Source organism: Puma concolor, chromosome D4 (genome assembly GCF_028749965.1).
Source record: "Puma concolor isolate L17-30 chromosome D4, mPumCon1.1.hap2, whole genome shotgun sequence".
Lineage (NCBI taxonomy): Eukaryota > Metazoa > Chordata > Mammalia > Carnivora > Felidae > Puma > Puma concolor.
In genome coordinates, this window is record NC_141679.1 from 2,292,614 (window position 1) to 2,314,820 (window position 22,207).

The following is a 22,207-nucleotide window of genomic DNA, read 5'->3' on the forward strand; positions in this document are numbered from 1 at the left end:
TGCTATTCTTTTTCCAGTCCTTTAAGGTGTAAGGTTAGGTTGTGTGTCTGAGACCTTTCTTCCTTCTTTAGGAAGGCCTAGATTGCTCTATACTTCCCTCTTATGACTGCCTTTGCTGCATCCCAGAGGTTTTTGATTTCCTCTTTAATTTCTTGGTTAACTCATTCATTCTTTAGTAGGATGTTCTTGAATCTCCAGGTATTCTTGGTTTTCCAAACTTTTCCTTGTGGTTTATTTCATGTTTCATAATATTATGGTCTAAAAATATGGATGGTATGATCTCGATCTTTCTGTACTTGTTGAGGGCTGATTTGTGTCCCAGTATGTGATCTATTGTAAAGAATGTTCCATGTGTACTTGAGAAGAATGTGCTTTTAGGATGAAATGTTCTATTATCTATTAAGTGCATCCGGTCCAGTGTGCCACTCAAAGCCATTGTTTCCTTATTGATTTTTTTGCTTACATGATCTGTCCTTTGCTGTAAGTGGGGTGTTGAAGTCCCCTATTATTATGGTATCACTATCAATGAGTTTCTTTATGTTTGTGATTAATGGATTTATGTATTTGGGTGCTTCCACTTGGGGGCATAAATGTTTACAGTTATTAGATCTTCATGGATAGACCCCTTAATTATGATATAATGCCCTTCTTCATCTCTTGTTACAGTCTTTATTTTAAAATCTAAATTGTCTGATAGAAGCATGGCTATTCCAGCTTTCTTTTGTCGACCATTAGAATGATAGATGGTTCTCCACCCCCCTACTTTCAACCTGAAGGTTATCTTCAGGTCTAAAATGGGTCTCTTGGAAACAGCATATAGATGGATCTTGTTTTCTTACCCATTCTGTTACCCTGTGTCTTTTGATTGGAGCGTTTAGTCCACTGACATTTAGAGTGAGAACTGAAAGATATGAATTTAGTGCCATTATGTTGCCTGTAGAGTTCGAGTTTCTGGTGATGTTCTCTGATCCTTTCTAGTCTTTGTTGCTTTTGGTCTTTTTAGTTTTGTTTCATCTTTCTCCACTCAGAGAGTCCCTTTTAAAATTTCTTGCAGGGCTGGTTTAGTGGTCATAAACTCCTTTAGTTTTTGTCTGGGAAACTAGTTCTCCTTCTATTATGAATGAATCCAGCCTTGCTGGATAAAGAATTCTTGACTGCATATTTCTCCAATTAAGCACACTGAATATATCCTGCCACTCCTTTTTGGCCTTCTAAGTTTCTGTGTGTAGGTCTGCTGTGAACCTGATCTGTCTTCCCTTATAGGTTAAGGATTTTTTTTCCCCTTGCTGCTTTCATAATTCTTTCCTTGTCTGTGTTTTTTGTGAATTTGACTATGATATGCCTTGTTGATGGTCAGTGTTTGTTGAATCTAGTGGAAGTTCTCTGTGCTTCTTGGATTTTGATGTGTCTTTCACCAGATTAGGAAAGTTTTCTGTTATAATTCTAACATAAACCTTCTATCCTTTTTCTCTCTCCATCTTCTGGGACTCCTATGATTCAGATGTTACTCCTTTTTAATGAGTCACTGAGTTCTCTAATTCTTATATTGTGCTCTTTTGCCTTAGTTTCCCTTTTTTTCTGCTTCATTATTCTCCAGAATTTTGTCGTCTGTATTGCTGATTCTCTGCCCTGATTTGTCCATCCTTGCCACCATGGCATCTATTTGAGATTGTATCTCAGTTACAGCATTTTAAATTTTGTCCTGACTAGATTTTACTTCTTTTATCTCTGCAGTAAGGGATTCTATGCTTTTTTCAACCCCACCTAGTATTCTTATTATCGTGATTCTAAATTCTAGTTCAGACATCTTATATCTGTGTTGATTGTCATTTCTTCCTATTCTATCTTTTTGGGTGAATTCCTTCATTTTGTATATTGGAGGAAGAAAAAAGTTAATAAAATAAATAAAAATTAAAAACTAAAAATTAAAAACACAAAAAATCAAATAATGGAAGCTAGACCCTAGGTGTGTTTTAGTCTGGTTGTTGAAAGAAGCTTGATGTAATAGAGAAAAAAGGGAAAGAAAAAAAGAAAATTAAAAGGTAAGAAAAAGTTTAAAAATTAAAAAATATATATAATAAAATAGAATAAAATGAAGAAAGTGAAATAGAATTTTAAAATTTAGAAAAAATAAAAAACATAGTAAAAATAACTTTAAAAAAGAAAAAAAGAAAAGAAAAATAAAATTTTCTTTTTCTGTATCCAAGAAAAAGGAGAAATAAAAATTTAAACAAAGACAGGAACAAAAAGAAACAAAAGAAACAAAAGATGAACCAGCAAACAAATTGAAACCCAAATGAAGTTCCATCCAGTTTCCCTGGAAATAAAACTATGAAGCACTCTATAGTCTGTACACTAAGCAGGCAGAGTGACTTGTGCTGGTCTTCTAGGGGGATGTGCCTGGAGGGTACAGTTGGGCGGGGTTTGGTGTAATGGCTCCATTCTCCATTAGATGTCACTGCTTAGCTTACTGAGGTGGATCAGCGTGATGTACATGAGTATGTGTGTGTGTGCGTGCGCCTGTGAGTGGGATGGGGTGGAAATGGCTTCACCTAGCTTCCTAGCCTCTGGCACAAGAACTTTGTGCTCTCACCGACTGGTAATCAAGCCCCCTGCTTTGTCTCAGGCTTCTGTCCACTCCCCACTTCTATCCTGTCCGTGTTCAAGCTGTCAGCCTGCCAGGTGCCCCTCCCTTCCAAGTTTTAGCTCAGATGGGGCTGTATCTCCAAACCCCTCACTTCAGAGAACCCTAAGGCTTGGATGTCCCCTGACACTCTAGGGGAGGGTCTCGCTGAGCAATGGCCGGGTGCCAGCTTGCCCCAGAAAATGTTCAGCAATCACACTGCAGCAAGATGTTGAGAGATTGTGACAAATCCCAACACACAGCCAGCATCAGGTTTCACCACACTGTGGCACCTTTGTCCCAATACCAGCAAACATGGCTGCTCTCCAGGGTCGGCTGGGACTTTTGCCTGTGGGGAAGCTGTATGGCCTCTACCAAATGCACTCCAACCAGGGGAACCGCTTCTCATGTGGCCCACAGACCCCCTTGGACCTCACTGCCTGCTCCTGGAGATTCATTCCTCACCAGAGCACTGCCAGATATTGAGCCCCAGAATTTCCAACTCTATACTCCACTGTTTATAGAATCCTAATGGTAGTGAAACCCTCTCCTTTCTTCCCATGAATGTCTTTAGGGAACAGATTTATTGTTCAATCCTTTGTAAGAGTTTCCACTCTTTCTCTTTCTCGCCAGCTACTTTCAGGGGAGTGCTTTTCCTGCACGATCCTGGTGTGCTGCACTCTCCCCCTTTCCCTTTCTCTGCCCTCTCTTTGCAAAAACAGCTCCTTACCCTCCACGGATTTTTCTCTCCCAGTTCACCTCTCCACCTCACATACCTGCCAAGTTCTGTGGCTCAAGTTATGCAGATTGTTGTGTTAATCCTCAGATAAAATTTCCTAGGTGTGCAAAATGGTTTGGTGTTGATCTGGCTGCTTTTCAGGGATGAGACAAGCTGAGAACGTCTATGCTGCTCCGCCATCTTGGAAAAAAGCCTTCACCTACTGTTTTAAAAGGACATCTTTCCACAGGCATTTACACATGGAACCCTCTCCGGACTTTGTATTCTGTTCAACTTACATAAAGATACCTGTTCCTACTGGCCGAGAAAACACAAAAACTTCACAATGTGCAGAAAATGGCAGACAACATTCAAACAAGGTCATTAGAAGGAAGAGAAAGTAAGTGAGAAGCAAAACTTTTTAGCTGATTCCCCAAAGAACAACTAGGAACCAAGATACTGGTAGCCACACCCCAACATGAATCAAATTATCATAAAATAAGCATGTGCAGACATGAAAGAACACTCTGAATCAGAAATTTTACACTCAGACCGAAATGGACAAAAAGCCAAGATGTGAAATAAGAGTTAAATTAATTCAGGAAAGATTATGAAGAAAAAATTATCTTAAGAATAGCAATATGCCTAAGGGAGAATACATTCTACTGGACCCATAAGGACACTAAAGGGAAGAAGGAAAATGGGCAAGAGAACAAAGACGGAATAAAGAGTTAAGATGCATCCAAGAGCAGGTGTCCAAGAAGACAGGCAAAGACGACCTAGTAAAAAGACAAGTGAAGCTCCTGCAGGAAAAGCAAACAATTAACAGACGAATACTTAAAACTCAGGTACAATGAAACTTTCTGCAAATAAAACCTGAATCCATATACTGAAAGAGTACATATGTTCCTGGAAAATTCAACTCCAGACAGTCACCATAGACATCTCACAACAAAACTACTACCCTTTAAATATTTCAAAAATCTTCAGGCTCTGGGCTGATGGTTCAGAGCCTGGAGCCTGTTTCCGATTCTGTGTCTCCCTCTCTCTCTGCCCCTCCCCCGTTCATGCTCTGTCTCTCTCTGTCCCAAAAATAAACAAACGTTGAAAAAAAAAAAATTGTATGGGACTTTGATTTAAAAGTCCCAAGTGTCTAACAAGGAAAAGTCAAGGTCGGAGTAGACTTTTCAAAAGACACATACACAGTGAAATAATATTTTCACAAAATTCAAGACAAGTATGAGCCAGGGATTTAAGGCCCATCCAGGCCATCTTTCAAGCCTCCAGGCTACAGAAAAGCAGTGTCAGGCCCACTGGGATCTGCACAAGGATGCATCCATGAGACTTCCTTGGGGATGTACTAGAGAATGGGTCCCACCAGATCACAAGATACAGGGAAAATGTCACCAGAACTGGTGTGGCTACTACGTACAGTACACTATGGGTCAAACAATTAAAAAAAGAAAAAAAAAAAAGGAGACAAGGAAAAGGTGTGTAAATGTTGCATGTTCTCAAAAAGGTGGGAATAATGGATCTTCAAAAGTGGGAAGACAAGGGCGAAGTACCAAAGTAGAATAAGTTCACCGATTGCCATGGGAGGTAAGTGGTATCATTTAAAGCCAACAAAATAGTACACAGGCTTGAATAGAGAAAACGGAGACAGAAAGTATTAAGACAAAGGTAACCACCCCCACAAAAATACAAACCTTTCTAAATAACATAAGATATCACCACTACCCAAAAACATGTAAAAATGGGAAAACATATTCAGAGAAAGGAGCTCAGTGATGGGCCACATCACACCCTAAATGTGACATAAAACAAAAGTTGAGATCAGGCACGTAAGTTACACTGTTCAATATAAATGGCTTAACTCACTTTGTTAGAATAAAAAGATGATCAGATTGATGAACAAAAGAAAACATGGCTGAATATTCAAGAGGCTCAATCAAAACAGAAAGTTTAACCATGATGGAAGGGTAATGGTGTGCCAGGCACACACAAATCCTTGGAAAGCAGGTGAAGTGGGCCTGATACCAGAAAAGGGAGGACTCAGGCCCAAAGTAGGAAATGCAACAATAGACACTTCCCCACACTGTGAAAATAAACAAAAGGAAACCTCATTTAGAATGGAGTCCAGGGCACCTGCGTAGCTCAGTTGGTTGAGTGTCAACTCTTGGTTTCAGTTTGGGTCATGATCTTACAGTTTGTGAGTTCGAGCCCTGCACTGGGCTCTGTGCTGACAACATGGAGCCTTCTTGGGGTTCTCTCCCCTCCCTCTAGCTCTCTGCCCCTCCCCGACTCGTGCTCCCTCTCTCTCAAAAAAAATAAACTTAAAAAAAGAAATAATAAAATAAGATGGGAGTCAGGAGGTAGGCATTGGGAGTGCCCATGCCAAACACTGGTTGTTACTTGTAGACCCAACAAGAAGAGAAGGAGCTCACAGGTGGATGCTACTGTACTACCCCAGCAGGAGGGAGGAAGGTTCCTTCCTCACCAGTACAGCCTAGCCAATGAGAGGCAGGCACAGCTCAGCCAATGAGAAGCCACTCAACTTCCGGCTCCCAGTTTACTCCAACAGACTTTTAGTTTACAACAGCTCCTCCCTATACCCCCTTTCCTCTATAAAAGAGCCTCTCTCTCCTTTATTTTCTGGACTCAGCTATAGTTTTGCCATGACCAGCTTGTCTTAAATTGCAATTTAAGACAATTGAATTGCAATTCCCTGCTATTCCCAAATAAACCCATTTTTGCTAATAAAATAACTGGAAGTTTTATTTTCAAAGTTAACAATATTAAAGGCTGTAATTCACAACAAAGAAATAAAACCTATTACACCTATTAAAGAAACACCCCCAATAACCTTTATGAAGCAGATACAAGGAGAAACAAAGTGAAACACAATAATACTTAAATATTTATGGGGCGCCTGGGTGGCTCAGTCAGTTAAGCATCCGACTTCGGCTCAGGTCATGATCTCACGGTTCGTGAGTTCGAGCCCTGCATCGGGCTCTGTGCTGACAGCTCGGAGCCCGGAGCCTGCTTCAGATTCTGTGTCTCCCTCTCTCTCTAGCCCTTCCCCTCTCGAGTTCTGTCTCTGTCTCTCTCTCTCTCTCTCAAAAATAAATAAACATTAAAAAAATAATAAATAAATAAATATTTATGAATATATTGTGACTTTTTGAGAGGGGGGAAGAAAAGAGAGAGAGAGGAAGGGAGAGAGAAAGAAAACCCCAAGCAGGCTCCATGCCCAGCACAAAGCCCCACATGGGGCTTGATCCCACAACTGTGAGATAATGACCTGAACTGAAATCAAGAGTCAGTTGTTTAACTGACTAAGCCACCCAGGTGCCCCAGAATTAAATATATTATTATATAAAAATAAATAGTAACAATGCTCTCAGTCTAAGGCAGGCCAAGTAGACAAACAGTAAATAAATATAAGACCTAACAATATAATTAATGACAGAAGTTGGATCTTTGCATCATAATAATGGAGACTACCCCTTCCCTGCAAGCACACACAAACTTTCACAGAACTTGAATATATCGTCACAAAGAAATCTCAGTAAATTCTATATGGTAAAGTAATATGACAGTCCCTGATCACAATGAAATGAAATGAAACTAGAAATTAATGGAAATATTAAATAAAATAGACAAGGTGCCAGCTAAAATAAGCACAAAAAAATGGGAAAAATCACATATATACAGAAAGAAATGACAAGGGGAAACAAATGTTCAAACAGAGGAAATTTAAGGGAAGAATCTCTAAAGAGTATTCTAGACAACTGTATGCATAAAAAAGTTGAAAGCCTAGATACAGTGGGTAGTTTAATACAATATATTAAAATTTGATCTTAGCAGAGAAAGAAAAGCTTGAACAGACCAATTTCCATAGAAGACACTGAGAAAACTGTTTTAAAACTTCCCCACAAAAAAAGCACCCAGCACCAAATAATGTCAAAAATAAATTCTACCAAACTGAAAAAACCATATAATCCCAATGTAACTTAAATTGTTCCAGGGCATGAAAAAAGAATGAAAACGTGCAGATTCCTCAAATGAAGTATAGCATTTATATGTAAACCTGATAAAGGAAGCTACAAAAAACTAAAGACCTACTTCACATAGATCCAAAATCCAACTAAAATACTAGCATTTAAAAAGCACTTTAAAAAGAAATATATGGGGTGCGTGGGTGGCTCAATCGGTTAAGTCTCCAACTTTGGTTTGGGTCATGATCTCATAGTTAGTGAGCTTGAGCCCAGCGATGGGCTCTGTGCTGGCAGCTCAGAGCCCGGAGCCTGCTTTAGATTCTGTGTCTCCCTCTCTCTTTGTCCCTCTCCCACTCGTGCTCTCTCTCAAAAAAAAAAAAAAAAAAAAAAAAAAAAAAAAAATATATATATATATATATATATATGTATATATATATATATATATTAAAAAAAGGAAATATGTGATTTAATACTTTAAAATCTAAAAACATCACCATAATAAACCTAAGAAGAAAAGTCCTGTAATTATATCTGCATGCTGAAAAAGGCTTTCACAAAATTCTACACCTTATCATGATTTTTAAAAACTAATAGTGAAGTTGGTGGGAATGCAAACTGGTGCAGCCGCTCTGGAAAACTGTATGGAGGTTCCTCAAAAAATTAAAAATAGAATTACCCCAGGGGCACCTGGGTGGCTTGGTCGGTTGGGCGGCCGACTTCGGCTCAGGTCATGATCTCGCGGTCCGTGAGTTCGAGCCCCGCGTCAGGCTCTGGGCTGACAGCTCAGAGCCTGGAGCCTGTTTCGGATTCTGTGTCTCCCTCTCACTCTGCCCCTCCCCTGTTCATGCTCTGTCTCAAAGATAAATAAACGTTAAAAAAAATTAAAAAAAATAGAATTACCCCACAACGCAGCAATAGCACTACTAGGAACTTATCCAAAGGATACAAGAGTGCTGCCTCATAGGGATACACGTACCCCAATGTTTATAGCAGCACTATCAGCAATAGCTAAATCATGGCAAGAGGCCAAATTCATCAACTGATGAAAGGATAAAGAAGATGTGGTTTGTATATAATGGGATACTACTTGGCAATGAGAAAGAATGAAATCTTGCCATTAGCAACAACAGGGATGGAATTGTAGGGTATTATGCTAAGTGAAATTAGTCAGAAAAAGACAGATATTATGTTTTTCATTCATATGTGGAATTAGAGAAACTTAACAGAAGACCACAGGGGAAGGGAAAGAAAAATAATTTACAGAGAGGGAGGCAAACCATAATAGACCCTTAAATACAGAGAACAAACTGAGGGTTGATGGGGGTGGGGGAAATGGGTGATGGGCATTGAGGAGGTCACTTGTTGGGAGGAGCACTGGGTGTCGCATGTAAGTGATGAATCATGGGAATCTATTCCCAAAGCCAAGACTACACTGTATATACCGTATGTTAGCTAACTTGACAATGAATTATTTTTAAAAATACGCTTTTATATAGTTTTAAAAAATCTTAAAAAAACTCTGAAAGACTGTTTTATTTGATACTTGCTGCCTGGTAATTAATTTGTAATGGTTATTTCTATTATCTAAAAGGTGTAAATATCTGGAGAGTTTTCAAACCAGAAACTGTCGCTTCTCTCTTCCACTCACATGCAAATCTAATAAAACTCATGGACTCTTTTTGAGAAAAAACAAAACAAAACTAATAGTGAAATAGTCATTGATGGCTTTTTCATTAACATCATTCCTGAAGCCAGCATCCCCCTCCCCCAGAGCGAAGCTCTCCAGGTCGGCCCACTATGCTCAGCTACATGGAGAAATGGCCACCAGTGCCAGCACTAATTAACATTTCCTGGAAGTATTAGCCAGAGCAGTCAGAGAAAAGAAAGCTGGATGCCGAAGGCTTGGAAAAAATAAGTATCTCTACTTTTGGATGATAAAGTATTTACCTAAAAAAATGAAGAGAATCCACTCATGCTCTGTCATTCTCTGTCTCTCAAGAATGAATAAATGTTAAAAAAAAAATTGGAAAAAAAAAAAAGGGGGTGCCTGGGTGTCTCAGTCAGTTGAGTGTCCGACTTCAGATCAGGTCGTGGTCTCGACTTCAGATCAGGCCTGCAGCTCCTGAGTTCAAGCCCCGCGTCGGGCTCTGTGCTGATATCTTGGAGCCTGGAGCCTGCTTTGGATTCTGTGTCTCCCTCTCTCTCTGCCCCTTCCCCACTCATGCTCTGTCTCTCTCTGTCTCTCAAGAATGAATAAACGTTATAAATTAAGAGAATCAATTATAAAATAAATGCAAGTAGGAGAATTCAATAAGATGACAGAATATAAAACAAACAACAACATGGGAATGTGAGCTGGTGCAGCCACTCTGGAAAACAGTATAGAGGTTCCTCAAAAAACTAAAACTAGAACTACCCTTATGACCCAGCAATTGCACTACTAGGCATTTATCCACAGGATACAGGTGTGCTGTTTCGAAGGGACACTTGCACCCCCATGTTTATAGCAGCACTACCGACAATAGCCAAAGTATGGAAAGAGCCCAAATGTCCATCGCTGGATGAATGGATAAAGAAGATGTGGTATATATATACAATGGAGTATTACTCGGCAATCAAAAAGAATGAAATCTTGCCATTTGCAACTACGTGGATGGAACTAGAGGGTATTATGCTAAGTGAAATTAGTCAGAGAAAGACAAAAATCATATGACTTCACTCATATGAGGACTTTAAGGGACAAAAACATGAACATAAAGGAAGGGAAACAAAAATAATATAAAAACAGGGAGGGGGACAAAACAGAAGAGACTCATAAATATGAAGAGCAAACTGAGGGTTACTGGAGGGGTTGTGGGAGGGGGGATGGGCTAAATGGGGAAGGGACACTAAGGAATCTACTCCTGAAATCATTGTTGCACATATGCTAACTAATTTGGATGTAAATTTTAAAAAATAAAAAAATAAAATTAAAAAAAAAAAAAGAACAACAGCAGCCTTCATTTAAACAAACACCACCTGGTTAGAAAACAATAGGACAGAAAATACTCTCACATATCAGTGGAACAAAAACAATAAAATACTTTGGAATAAAGTTAACAACAAGAAATGTGCTAAACTAATCTGAGGAAAAATATAAATCACTTCTGAAGAACAAAAAAGCAAACCTGAATTAATGGAAATACATCGTTTATTCTTGGACAGACTTTGCATCATAAAGATGTCCATTTTCTCCATGTTGGTATTTAAACTGAACTTGGTATCAATGAAAACATCATTTTCTTTCTAGGAGATAGAAAGTTCATATGAAAAATAAACATGAAAGTAGCTAAGGAAACCTTGAAAAAATAAAAGGGGAAGCAGACTTACGAGATATCACAACCATAATCCAGTTCTGCAATATCTCCATCATCTAAAAAGTTGTGTCCTTTATCAGTCCCTTCCATACCTAAGGACCACCAGTCTGCTGACAGTACAGATTATTCTCTTGGGACTGGACTTTCCAGAAATAGAATCCTACAGTATATCCATACTCTGTTGTAGCTGGCTTCTTTCGCTTGGCATGTTTCTGAGTTTCATCCACGCTGCTGCGCAGATCCACAACCTTGTTCTTTTTCCATGCTGAGTAATATTCCACTGTACACGTACACCATTTTTATAAATCCATTCACCTGTTGATAAGCACTTGGGGTGCATCCAATTTGGCTATTATTACTAAAACTCCTACAAATACTTGTGTACAAGTCTTTTTGTGTAAAGATTTTTGTATCTCGTGGGTAAATACCTAAAAGAGAAAACTGCTGGAAAATATGGTAAGCATTTTTTAATACTAAAATAATTGTCAAACAATTCTCCAAAGTGTTGTGCCGCATCTTTGTAAACACGTGTTTAATTTCAGCTCTTTAGGACAATATGGTGCTGGATCTCACCATGGCTCTAAGTTGCATCTCACTGATGACTGATGGAGCTTCTCTCTCCATGTGCTAATGGCTGTTTATATTCTCTTGTGAAGTGTTCAAATCTTCTGCCTAGTTTAAAAGTGGGGCTGTCTCCTACCTACTGAGTGATAACAGCTCTTTATATATTCTAGACAAAGTCCTGAGACAGTTTGCATTATTATAAATTTTTTCTCCTAAGTTTTGCCTTTTGCTGAACAATGCTTTCAAAGAGCAAAATTTCTCAACTTGATGAAGTGCAATTTATTTTTTTCTTATACAGTCAGTGCTTTTTGTGTCCTAAGAAATCTTTACCTAGGAAAATTTTCTAGTCCACCAAAAAAAAAAAAAAAACCTATTAAAATTAAAAAACAAGCTTAGTAAGGCTGCTAGATACAAAATACACAAAATTCAAATGTATTCCCATGTATGTTAATATAGAAATAATTTTTATGTGTGCTATAGTATGTAAAGCAATTTATAAATGCAAATCTATGCATTTATAAATTATTTACACATTTCCATATATTTCTATATATGCTATATTCTAGCAAGGACAAATTGGAAAATTATTTTTTTAAACAATAACATTTAAAATAGTATAAAATACAAGTAAGTAATTTTAATAAAATATATGCAAGCCCTCTTCACTTAAAACTACAAAACTTTGTTGAGAGACATAAGTAAAGTCCCCTCTAAATGGATATGTTTTGGGGCGCCTGGGTGCCCCAGTCGGTTAAGTGTCTGACTTCAACTTGGGTCATGATCTCACAGCTCGTAGGTTCAAGCCCCGTGTCGGGCCTGTGCTGACAGCTCAGAGCCTGGAGCCTGCTTCGGATTCTGTGTCTCCCTCTCTCTCTGCCCCTCCCCCACTTGTGCTCTGTCTCTCTCTTGCTCTCTCTCTCTCAAAAATAAACATTAAAAAAAAACTTTATAATAGAGACATATATGCCTTATTTATGACTTAGATTACATATCTAGATGTCAGCTGTCCCCAAATCAATCTATAGATTCAATGTCATCAAAATCTCAGTAAGCAGTTTAATAGAAATTGACAAGCTGTCTTGAAATTTTTTACAGAAATCTAATTTTGAAATAAGAAAATGCTAGAGGGGGCGCCTGGGTGGCTCAGTCAGTTGGGCACCAGACTTCAGCTCAGGCCATGATCTCGTGGCTCATGAGTTCAAGCCCCGTGTCAGGCTCTGTGATAACAGTTCAGAACCTGGAGCCTGCTTTGGATACTGTGTCCCCGTCTCTCTCTGCCCCTCCCCTGCTCACGCTCTGTCCCTCTCATTCTCCGAAAAATAAACATTAAAAAAGAAAGAAAGAAAGAAGCTGCTAGAGATCATGACTTACTTTAACGAGAGCCTGTGTCTTTCTCAAAGACAGACACACAGAGCAGTGGAAATCGATTCACACATGATGTTGGCATACTGACAAACAAAAGTGCTGATGTAATTCAGTGAAGAAAGGATGGCCTTTCCTACATGTTCCGGATATCCACTTGTAAATAAAAATGAACCTCAATGCTGACCTTGCACACACATATAATTTAACTTTAAACGATCTACATGTTGCACTTCCAAGTAATCCATGGGTAAGAGAAGTCACACAAAGCTGAGTCTAGGTGCCAGGGTTTCACCTGGGGGCCCACTAGGGTTGTTGGCAGCTCAGTCCCTTGTGGCTGCAGGCAGAACTGAAGTCTCCCTGGTGGTGAGGGGTGGGGCGTTCCCGGTTCCCAGGCCCCCCCCCACAACATGGCAGCCAATGACCGGTTCACGTGAGTTGCCCCCCAGGGCTCCAGCCTCTGACTTCTTCTGTGTCCAGCCAGAGAAAACTCTCTGCCTTCAAAGCGCTCATGGGATTTCAGTGGGCCCACCCAGATCATTTTCCTTTAGCTGTGTAACAAACTTCTCATAATGCCTGTAGGTTTGACCAGTCTCCTTGAAATCCCACAAATTTTGTTCTATATAGTTCAGGCCAATTTTGAGGTGCATCCAAAATTATCTTTGCTGTATCTTCCTAGGAGGCTAATCTAATTATTATTGCAAAGCGTCCCTGAATATCTAGCAATGACTTTTATCTTGAAGTCTTCTGGCCTAACATTAATAGCTTATCAGCCTGCTTTTGGTTAGCATCTCTAGTGCGTGTCCTCTTCTCATCCTTTTCATTCCAAACGTCCTTAAGTGTTTTTTGTTTTTTGGGTTTTTTAAAAGATTTTATTTTTAATAAATCTCCACACCCAATATGGGGCTTGAACCTACAACCCTGATATCAAGAGTCGCACGCTCTACCCAATGAGCCAGCCAGGGGCCCCAAAGTGTTCCATTTTAGAGTCTTATATTAACTTTTTAGGGCTGCAATAACAAATCAGGTGGCTTAAAAAAAAAAAAAAACATATATATATATTTAATTCTCTCATGGTTTTAGAGGCTAGAAGCCCAAAATCAAGGTGCTGGCAGGGCCCTTTCCTTCTAAAGACTCTAGGGCTTTCCTTGACTTGTCTGCCTCAGTGTGCACAGGGCTTTCTCTGTGTGTCTGTGTCTTCTCCTCCCTTTATGACAGCCCAACCTAAATCCAGGATGATTTTACCTGAGATCCTTAACCAGACACCATTTCCAAATAAGGTCACATTCTAAGGCTCTGTGTAGACATGAATTTGGGGGGTGGTGAGTGGGGATACCCTTTACCATCCTCTCCCAGTACATGTACAGAATTAGCAATCTCCAAGTCTGAGCCAAATCTCAGTAGGGAATTGACCCTGCCCCATCCTCCTACAGGGCAACCCAAAAAACACGAGTGCTTGTGGCCAAAGCCTGCTGTCCACACAACAACCCATCCAGCGAATGCTGCCGGCCGCATCTGGGCCCTGTGGTGTGGCTGGTGCTCAGAGGGTCTGAGCCCCCGACTTCCCAGGGAGGCGTTATGTCTTGGGGATGTGGGGGCAGCACCTTGCAGGCTCAGCACAGCCACAGAAGCCTCCCTGTTGACCTAAAAATGGCATCCTCAGGACCCAGGCAGGCCTGGGTCATGTTGGGCTTTCCCTCTGCGCAAGGAAGGAGCTTCCTGTTGTCCTCAGACCCGTGTCACATGCAAGGACCCTGGAGAAGGCCACCCTCTAGATAAATAGGAAAGAGCGATCCCGCAGTGCACAGGCCGCACTGCTGCCATCGCACGCGAAGGGCCCACCACCGCAGGCCACCTGCTAACGGGAACATCCCTGATAAATGTGGACCTAACTTCGGGCGGTCACCTTAGCCCGGGAAGCCCCAGGTAAGGACCAGCCACAGATGCACATTTACGCTCTCAGGCCATTGCCAGCGCTGCAGCCATGTGGCCAGAAACAAAGCGTCTCGTCCAAAATTCTCCCTCTTGGTGAAGACCTCAGGAACCCTGGACTCCCCGCCCCCCCCCCCAAGACATAAATGGCCATCACACATGTCTCCGCACATAGCAGACACCGCCTCCCCTCTGGAGACCCAGACATACCAACAGCGACCAAGGTACTCACTTCACTTCTCAAATACACAACACTCGAGCTCCCGGACGAACCTTATGAGCCTCATGGGGCACCGCACAAATGGCTGGCTCACGCAAGCCCTGGTTCAAGGAGATAAAATCTGCACATTTCAGCCATCGGCCCGAAGACAGAATCACAGTAAAATCATCAGAAGGGAAGCATATTGGAGTCCGACTCCACCTTTGATGTTTGGCTGCTGACAGCTTTTAGGCCTGCTGGTCCCCCGGCTCTGTTCCCAACCAGGCCGAGCAGATAAAGAGCACCTGCCGAGAACTCGACCCACAGAAACCCGGCCCCTGCGCACTAGCCCTCCCACCGCCTACTCCACCCCCAGGAAGAGTAAGCCAGTCACTTGCTGGCCTCCAGCCATTCAGACCAGCCTCCTGGGAGCCACTGTCCCCAAAAGCAGATTGGTACATGGCAGATTACCTCTGCATATCCTCTTGGGGCTCATGTGGCTTCATCAGGCTCGATAAGCCGAATTTGGTGCCAGACTTGATCCCATCCCTTTTCCTCTCACGATTTAAAGGTTACACGCTCCTCCGTTTCTCCCTGCTACATGCGGCCTTGCCTAACAGACGTCCCTGCCCAGCAGTACGTGACTCAGCCCGCCCAATTCAAGGATCTTGGGCTGTTTAGTGCTTCCTAACCTTCTCCTAATGTAAGTGCTGACATCACAAATTTCTTTTCTGCACAAGACACGGTCACTGCTGTTCTACAGTCGGTGCCCTCAGATCTCCTTGCCTCCGCCAGTGCTGCTCATCAATGTCTCCCGACACCCTGGGATGCCAGCTCTGCTCATCTTCCTTCTGCTTCGAGCCCCACGCGTGTCCTTCTCACTGGTGGTGTGGCTGGTGCCAAGTCTCCATTTTATCTGACATGCCTTCATTCCCCTCCATTCCTGAAGGACACTTTCTCTTCTAGAATTCCTGGCCAGCAATTATTTCTTCCAAGACACCATTCTACTGTCTCTGAGGTCCCATAGTTGCTGTTAACAAGTCAGAGGCTGAAGGCAGTCTACGTCCCCAGGCTGCTTTCCTGGTCCTTGGATAATCTTCACTCTGACGGGCCCGTGTGCTTTCTTGGTCCTTGGATAATCTCAGTTCACTCTGACAGGCCCGTGTGCAGATCTATTTTGGTTTATCCCCCTTGGGGTTCACAGGCCTTCTTGATTCCAGAGATTAACGTCCTCAGTCTACTTTAGGAAAACATCTGCTGTCACCTCTTCAAATGTTGCCTTTGACCCATGCACTCCCTCACCTGCTCCTGCTACCAAATACCAGAATTTGTCATGGGTCTTCCTCTATGGCCTTGCTACTCAAAGTGTCGTCTGCGGACAGGCAGTACCAATACTACCAAGAAGCTTGTTAAAAAGTCAGAATTTAGTCACCCCTGGGGACTCACCGAATCGGAATCTGCATTTAAACAACACCTCGATAGTTCACAATCCACCAAAGCCTGAGGAGCACTGTCTACATCTCCTCCCCTCTCTTCCCATTCACCTCACTCGACATCCCCATGTCACTCCAGGTGACCTCTCTTATGAACTTTTCACTGATGCAGAAAACACATAGACAGAAAAGTGCACAAAACACAAATATAGCACTCCATACATTGTTACAAAGCAAATATTCACGTCGCCATGCAAGTAAGAAACTGGAAGTTGCCAGAGGCCCACAAGCTCTCCTATGCCCCCCATCCTAGAGTGATTCCACTGTCCACCCTGCTATGACCCCCAGCCCCCGAGCTAACCTTTGTGCCCCATTTCCCTGTTCTGGAATTTCTACTTGGCTCTTTGCTAAATCTGTTGCGTCATTTTTCATAGTTCTGAGCTCTCTGTTCAAAGTCACCTCCCTGGACACAGAGGCCACAGCTGTCTCAGTGTGCAGCAACTGCAGCGTCTGAAACCCTGTGGCTCTCCCGACGTCACCCGCGGTTCACCCAGCCACTGTGGCTGGTACTAGTTCCTCTCTCGTGGTCCCCTTAGCTCTAAATGTGTGCTGAATGCTACATTTGCAAACGGGAATAACATGAGGTCTCGGTGGTGTTATCCTGGCCCAGGAAGGATTTTCGCAAACTCCTCCCAGGTGGCCGGGGTGCCAGGCTGCAGCCAGGGTGGGCACCTGCCAACCTTCACACCCTCCTCTTGGGCCGTACCACTTGACAACCCCCAAGTAAAAGGGGAGGCACGGGGCCTGACCCTCAGTGGCCCCGCACGCCAACTCGTCCCCTCAGCTCTCAAAGGTCTGTGGCCTCTCGGCTGCCTGGGGAAAGCGTCTCCAGGGCAAAGCAGCCGCAGCGTTGGGCTCAGCACTTGGTCTCCGCCGCATCTCCTGAACCGCGGTCCGGACCCTTTTGTTGCACCTAGCTCTCTGCTCTCCACTACTGTGTGCGCTCTGACTTCTCCAACGGCCCTTCGCAGACAAGTAACTGGGCATCACACCGTCTACCACTCCCAGGGAGAGCCTACGGCCTCCTCGTTTGCGTGACAGATTCTCAAACGCATCTGGGGATACCAATCACACTTACTCTAAAGTCTTCAACAATTGCAGAGTGGTTTATGAGAAATCTGTTTCACTAGACATTACTTGTTTTGTTTGCTGAGCTTAGTCCCTTTCCATTTGGTTCCGTGCACACATAAAGCTGCTCCAGGATACCCGCTCCTCCTGATATTTGGGACACCAGCCTGCCCGTCCTTTCCAGGGCCTCCTCCCCACAGGTGGGGACACTGCCTCCAGCCAAGAGCCACTTCGTCCACCTGCCACCGTAAACCCGCTTTCCTGGTTTCTTCTCACCAAACCCTCCCGATGCCTGAGTCACTTCTAAATGGACATCCTGGTTAACAGTAGCCTTTGGTGTCCTGGGCAAACGCTCATGTTTTGTCAGACGTGCCTCAGCTTCTCCTGAGTTGGACCATAGCTGGGACTTGAAACAAGGGAAGGAAGGGTAAGAATGCAGAAGAGAGAAGAAACTGCAGGGAGACGAAAGAATACAAGCAAGGTCAGGAGGCAGAAAGCAAGGGCACAGGCAGCCCACGACCAGGTCTCGCTGACACCTGGGGACTGGCAGAGGGGGGCCAGGGAGACCGGCTGTGCGGACAGCAGAATCATTGCCTGGTCTGCCACAGCGAGCGCCCAGCTCCAGGCGCCCCCCATCACAGTGTCCACGACCCTGGGGGACGGCTAGGACACGCAGAGGCTCCTGAGAGCCAGTCACTCACCAGCAGGAAAGGGCCCTCTGGATGCTCGCAGGCCTGCAATGCAGACGAGAATGTAGGCAGGCGGAAGGAGGCCTGCTCCCATCCGTTCTCCGCTCCCCAAACCTTGATGAGGCCACGCTCATCCACGGTGATGGCCAGCTGGAGCCGAGGGAAGGTCACCACGTTCACCAGAGCAGCGGGCTGCAGAGGGCTTGACCAGATCTCTGTGCCCTGGGCAACAACAAAAGGAACATAACAACTTACTTGGGGGCTGTTCGTTTCACAAACGTACTGTTTTTGTTCGTTCAACAATCACTCCCTAGTGCGCACAGGGGATGCACAGGGGGAAGAGCGGGGTCCCCACCCTCACGGGATCCACGCAGCAAAGAGCACAACACAGACGTTGGAGAGCAGTGGCTAAACTGAGGGTGTGTGGAAATTCCCCAGGGCTGAGAGGCACCACCAGCACTGGGGGGCGGGGGGCCAGGCGTGCACACGGTGGTTACCCGGCTCCACTGAGGAAGGCCGGCCAGGGAGCGCAGCCTGGGCCACTATGGCTGCATAGAGAGAACTTCTCGCCTGTCCTCAGGCAGCCCCATTTAGATCGGCTAACTCAGGCTCGCAGGTATGAATATTCACAGGGCATGTCTGTGCTGCCCCGCGCAGAACACCCCCTTTCCTATGGCGTGCCCTGGCCGAGGCCCGAGCTGGATGATTCCACAGCCCCTCCCAGGACTGTACAACTGGAATCGGTGGTAAAGAGTCAGTGCCAGTAGGCCCAGGGTACTTGAAGGGCGGCAGAGAACCATCCACTAACCACTGTCCCAGTGTCCCAGGGCTGCCCCCTGGGCTTCCTTTCCAGTGCCGGGTCATTACGACCTTGTTCTAGCACATGTTCATTGCACCAAGATCTGTATCTCTTTCCAACCAGATGTCTGACTCCTCCACGGGTTGCTTTCTCAGCTGATTTCTGTTGCTCAAGCAGCAAGGTGATGACCACCATCAACCAGCAAGAGCTCGGCGAGCAGGAGCTGGGCACCAGTGATGGGGGAAGGGCAGGGAGTGCTGAGGAACACAGCGTCAGTGAAGAAGGCAAGAGACTCCTGGTTGCAGGAGGTCAGGGGGACAGATTGCAGGAACGTGCCAGGGACCACAGGCCACACGCCTGCCACAGGAAGGAAGGGGGCTCTGCTGGTGGCACCAAGACTGATGCCAGAAAAAGACAAACTCAAACCCTAGAATTCTCCGGGGGCAGTGGATACAACCGGATAGACAGCCAGATCAGACACCAGTATCACCAGTCAAAAATGTGGTCTCAACAGATTAGGAATATTTATTCACTTCCAGAAAAGCAAAATGTTAGTTCGCCTCTTGGCTTGATGTGAACAGCTTTTACACAATGATTGTAATACTAAGAATACACATTATTATGTGGGGACAGGAAGGTTATCCTGTGTGGATGTAGGAGGAGGAAAGAGGGGTTGTCTTCTACAAGAGATTTGCTCGTGCAGAGTACTGAGGTTGTGCAACCAGGCAGAATGTGCACAGACCGCTCTGAAACAGGCCCATGATGGAAACACAGACCACACGCAAGAACAACTTGGCCCACTGCCCATATTTGTATTTTGGTGGAAAAAAAAAAAAATCAAAGGAATACTTCACGACACATGAAAACATGTGCACCTGTCCATCAGCCGCATCACGAGCTCAGCCAGAACACAGCGTATCTCTCTTTGCTCTCCGCTCCTGCAGGACAGAGCTGAGCGGTTGCAACGGGACCACAGGGCTCTTTCCAGAAAATGTCGGCTGAGTCTGCACCAAAGCACTCTCCTCCCTTTTTTTTTTTTTAATGTTTTTATTCCTTTTTGAGACAGAGAGAGACAGAACATGAGCAGGGGAAGGGCAGACACAGAATCCAAAGCAGGCTCCAGGCTCTGAGCTGTCAGCACAGAGCCTGACACGGGGCTCGAACTCACAGACTGTGAGATCATGACCTGAGCCGAAGTTGGACGCTTAACCGACTGAGCCACCCAGGTGCCCCTAAAAAAAATTTTTTTAATGTTTATTTATTTTTGAGAGAGAAAGAGAGACAGAAAATGAGCAGGGGAGGGGAAGAGAGAGAGGGAGACACAGAAACCGAAGCAGGCTCCAGGCCCTGAGCTGTTAGCACAGAGACCGACGCGGGGCTGAAACTCACAAACCACGAAATCATGACCTGAGCCGAAGTCGGACGCTTAACTGACTGAGCCACGCAGGCGCCCGCCCCTTTCAAGTTGAGAACCATGTATCTGGGCAGTGCTGGGCCCTCCCAGCTGCCAGGTCTCCTGCCAGGTCCTGGCCTGGATCCACACACCTTGGCTAGGGGTCTGCAGCTAAGGCGGGTCCTCAGAGAAGGCACAAGGAGGCGGGGAGCCCCCCGCACCGGCACACGCAGGGCCCTCCCACGAAATGACCCTAGAAACCAAGCACAAGAAACAGGAACCCACCAACAACAACCGAAAACCTGACCATAGAGCAGAGAGAAAGGACACAAATGACTCTGGACCCTTTAAACAAAACAGAACAATAGGGGATAAGAATGGGGACCTGGAAACTAGAGAAGTTTCTGTAAAGTAGGCAGACAACATGTCCTCCGAAGCATGCAGATCGAGAAACTGAGTCTACTAACATAAACATTGGTGAATTGAACCGGGAACCGGTTCAGACAGCACTTGAACAGTGGTCACCTCTGGGAAGAGCTGCTGAGAAGAGGCAGGGAGAACTATTTCACCCATGAAATATCTCCTAGTCCTGACCTTCCCAAACCCTCAACTGTTTCACTTTCATGATTCAAAAGCAAAATAAATTGTAACTAACCACAGCCCATCCCCAAAGTCCCCCCACCCAGCACCACCCGCCTCTGTCCCCAGACCCTGCCCCAGCCCCCTGGCCCTCACGATCTGGCGAGAGCCCAGCTAAGGCTTTTGAGGCTCACTCACCACCAGGAGCCTCGGGTGGCCTCTCAAGTGTCCCCATGTGGCCAAATGTGGTGCACACCCACACTTACCAGACTCTAACGTGACGTGTGGGCAGAGCAGTGACCCCACGGCTAGCATGGGGGTGCAAAGACGCAGCTCCCAGTGGTCTGCTTCCCTCGCACACTGACAAGGAAGTTTGCTGAGAGTCAGGATGCCCTGTTCACAGGGGCCAGGGGGGTCAGGGGAGCCCCTCTGCTCTCGGTGCACGAGGCTCCCATGAGCAGGACCGGGCACTTCCAGCAGACCTGACCAACGGGGACATGAGCAGGCTCCCTACCTAATGTAGCAAGGACCTGGAAAATCGTGAGTTGATCTGTAGTTATCCAGGAAAAAGTCCTTTATAGGAGGTTGGGTTCTGTCTACAAGCACAGAACCCATGGATTTACAGGGAACCACATGATTCCAGACTCCGAGACACCTTCCCTCTTGGTCTTGGACTGACGGTCTATAAAATCATGATGATAACAATGCACATATTGCTTGGCTGCTGTGAGAACCACGTGAGAAAATAAGACCAGGAAGCTTTTTAACTGTGACAACCAACCGTGAAAACACCGATCGTGTTATCAAGGTCTCAACACTTAATTGGTAGACGAGGGTAACTAAAAGTGGCAATTGTCTGGGAAAAACCACCCAGATTGGGCACTGGCTCCAAAGTAGACGCCGCAGGTCCGGGACTGGCACTGAGGCAGGTGGCCACCTCTCCGAGGCAGGCAGCACAGAGTCAAAGGCAGATCAGGCTCCATCTGCGATCAGACCTGAGTTCCGAGTGTGACCAGGTCTCCTGCAGCTCAGAGTTCTCGTCCGTACCACGGGGATCCCACCACCTCCAAGCTGGCCAGGAGGGTTAAACAGCTGGCAAAAGGGAAAGACCTCACTAAGACCCAGCGGGTCACACCCTGGCCCCTCCACAGGCTCACCTCCTGCACATCCCAGGCACGGACGGTGCTGTCCGAGGACACGGTACACACCATGGACTTCTCTTGCCCATCAAACCGGCACTCCTTGGTTGAGATGTAAGCCAGCTCGTCTATCTCTCCTGGAAGAGAACACAGACTGGCCTTGAATGCATACACAGATGCCTGGGATATGGACACTCAGACTGGGGAAAGACAGGCAGGACAGTCCTTCCTCTTGCATTCCCAGAAGCACACAGGTGCTCGTTAGGGGTGAGCAGTAGACAGAAAGAACTAGGGC

The 22,207-nt window shown here is 44.9% G+C and overlaps 1 protein-coding gene across 5 annotated transcripts in view; it reads right to left on the reverse strand.

The window, feature by feature from the left end:
• LOC112868531 (F-box/WD repeat-containing protein 12-like) overlaps window positions 1-22,207 on the reverse strand; it is a 51,518-nt gene that overhangs the window by 18,392 nt on the left and 10,919 nt on the right. For all 5 annotated transcript variants that reach the window (XR_015243376.1, XR_015243374.1, XR_015243375.1 and 2 more), the window contains exons 4-5: window positions 21,931-22,049; window positions 18,015-18,224 (exon numbers count right to left, since the gene is read on the reverse strand). Coding sequence is in view for 2 of the 5 variants with exons in the window: in XM_086684809.1 (XP_086540935.1) it covers window positions 18,015-18,224; window positions 21,931-22,049 (329 nt within the window). In the remaining 3 variants the exon portion in view is untranslated. The remainder of the gene's footprint in view (window positions 1-18,014; window positions 18,225-21,930; window positions 22,050-22,207) is intronic.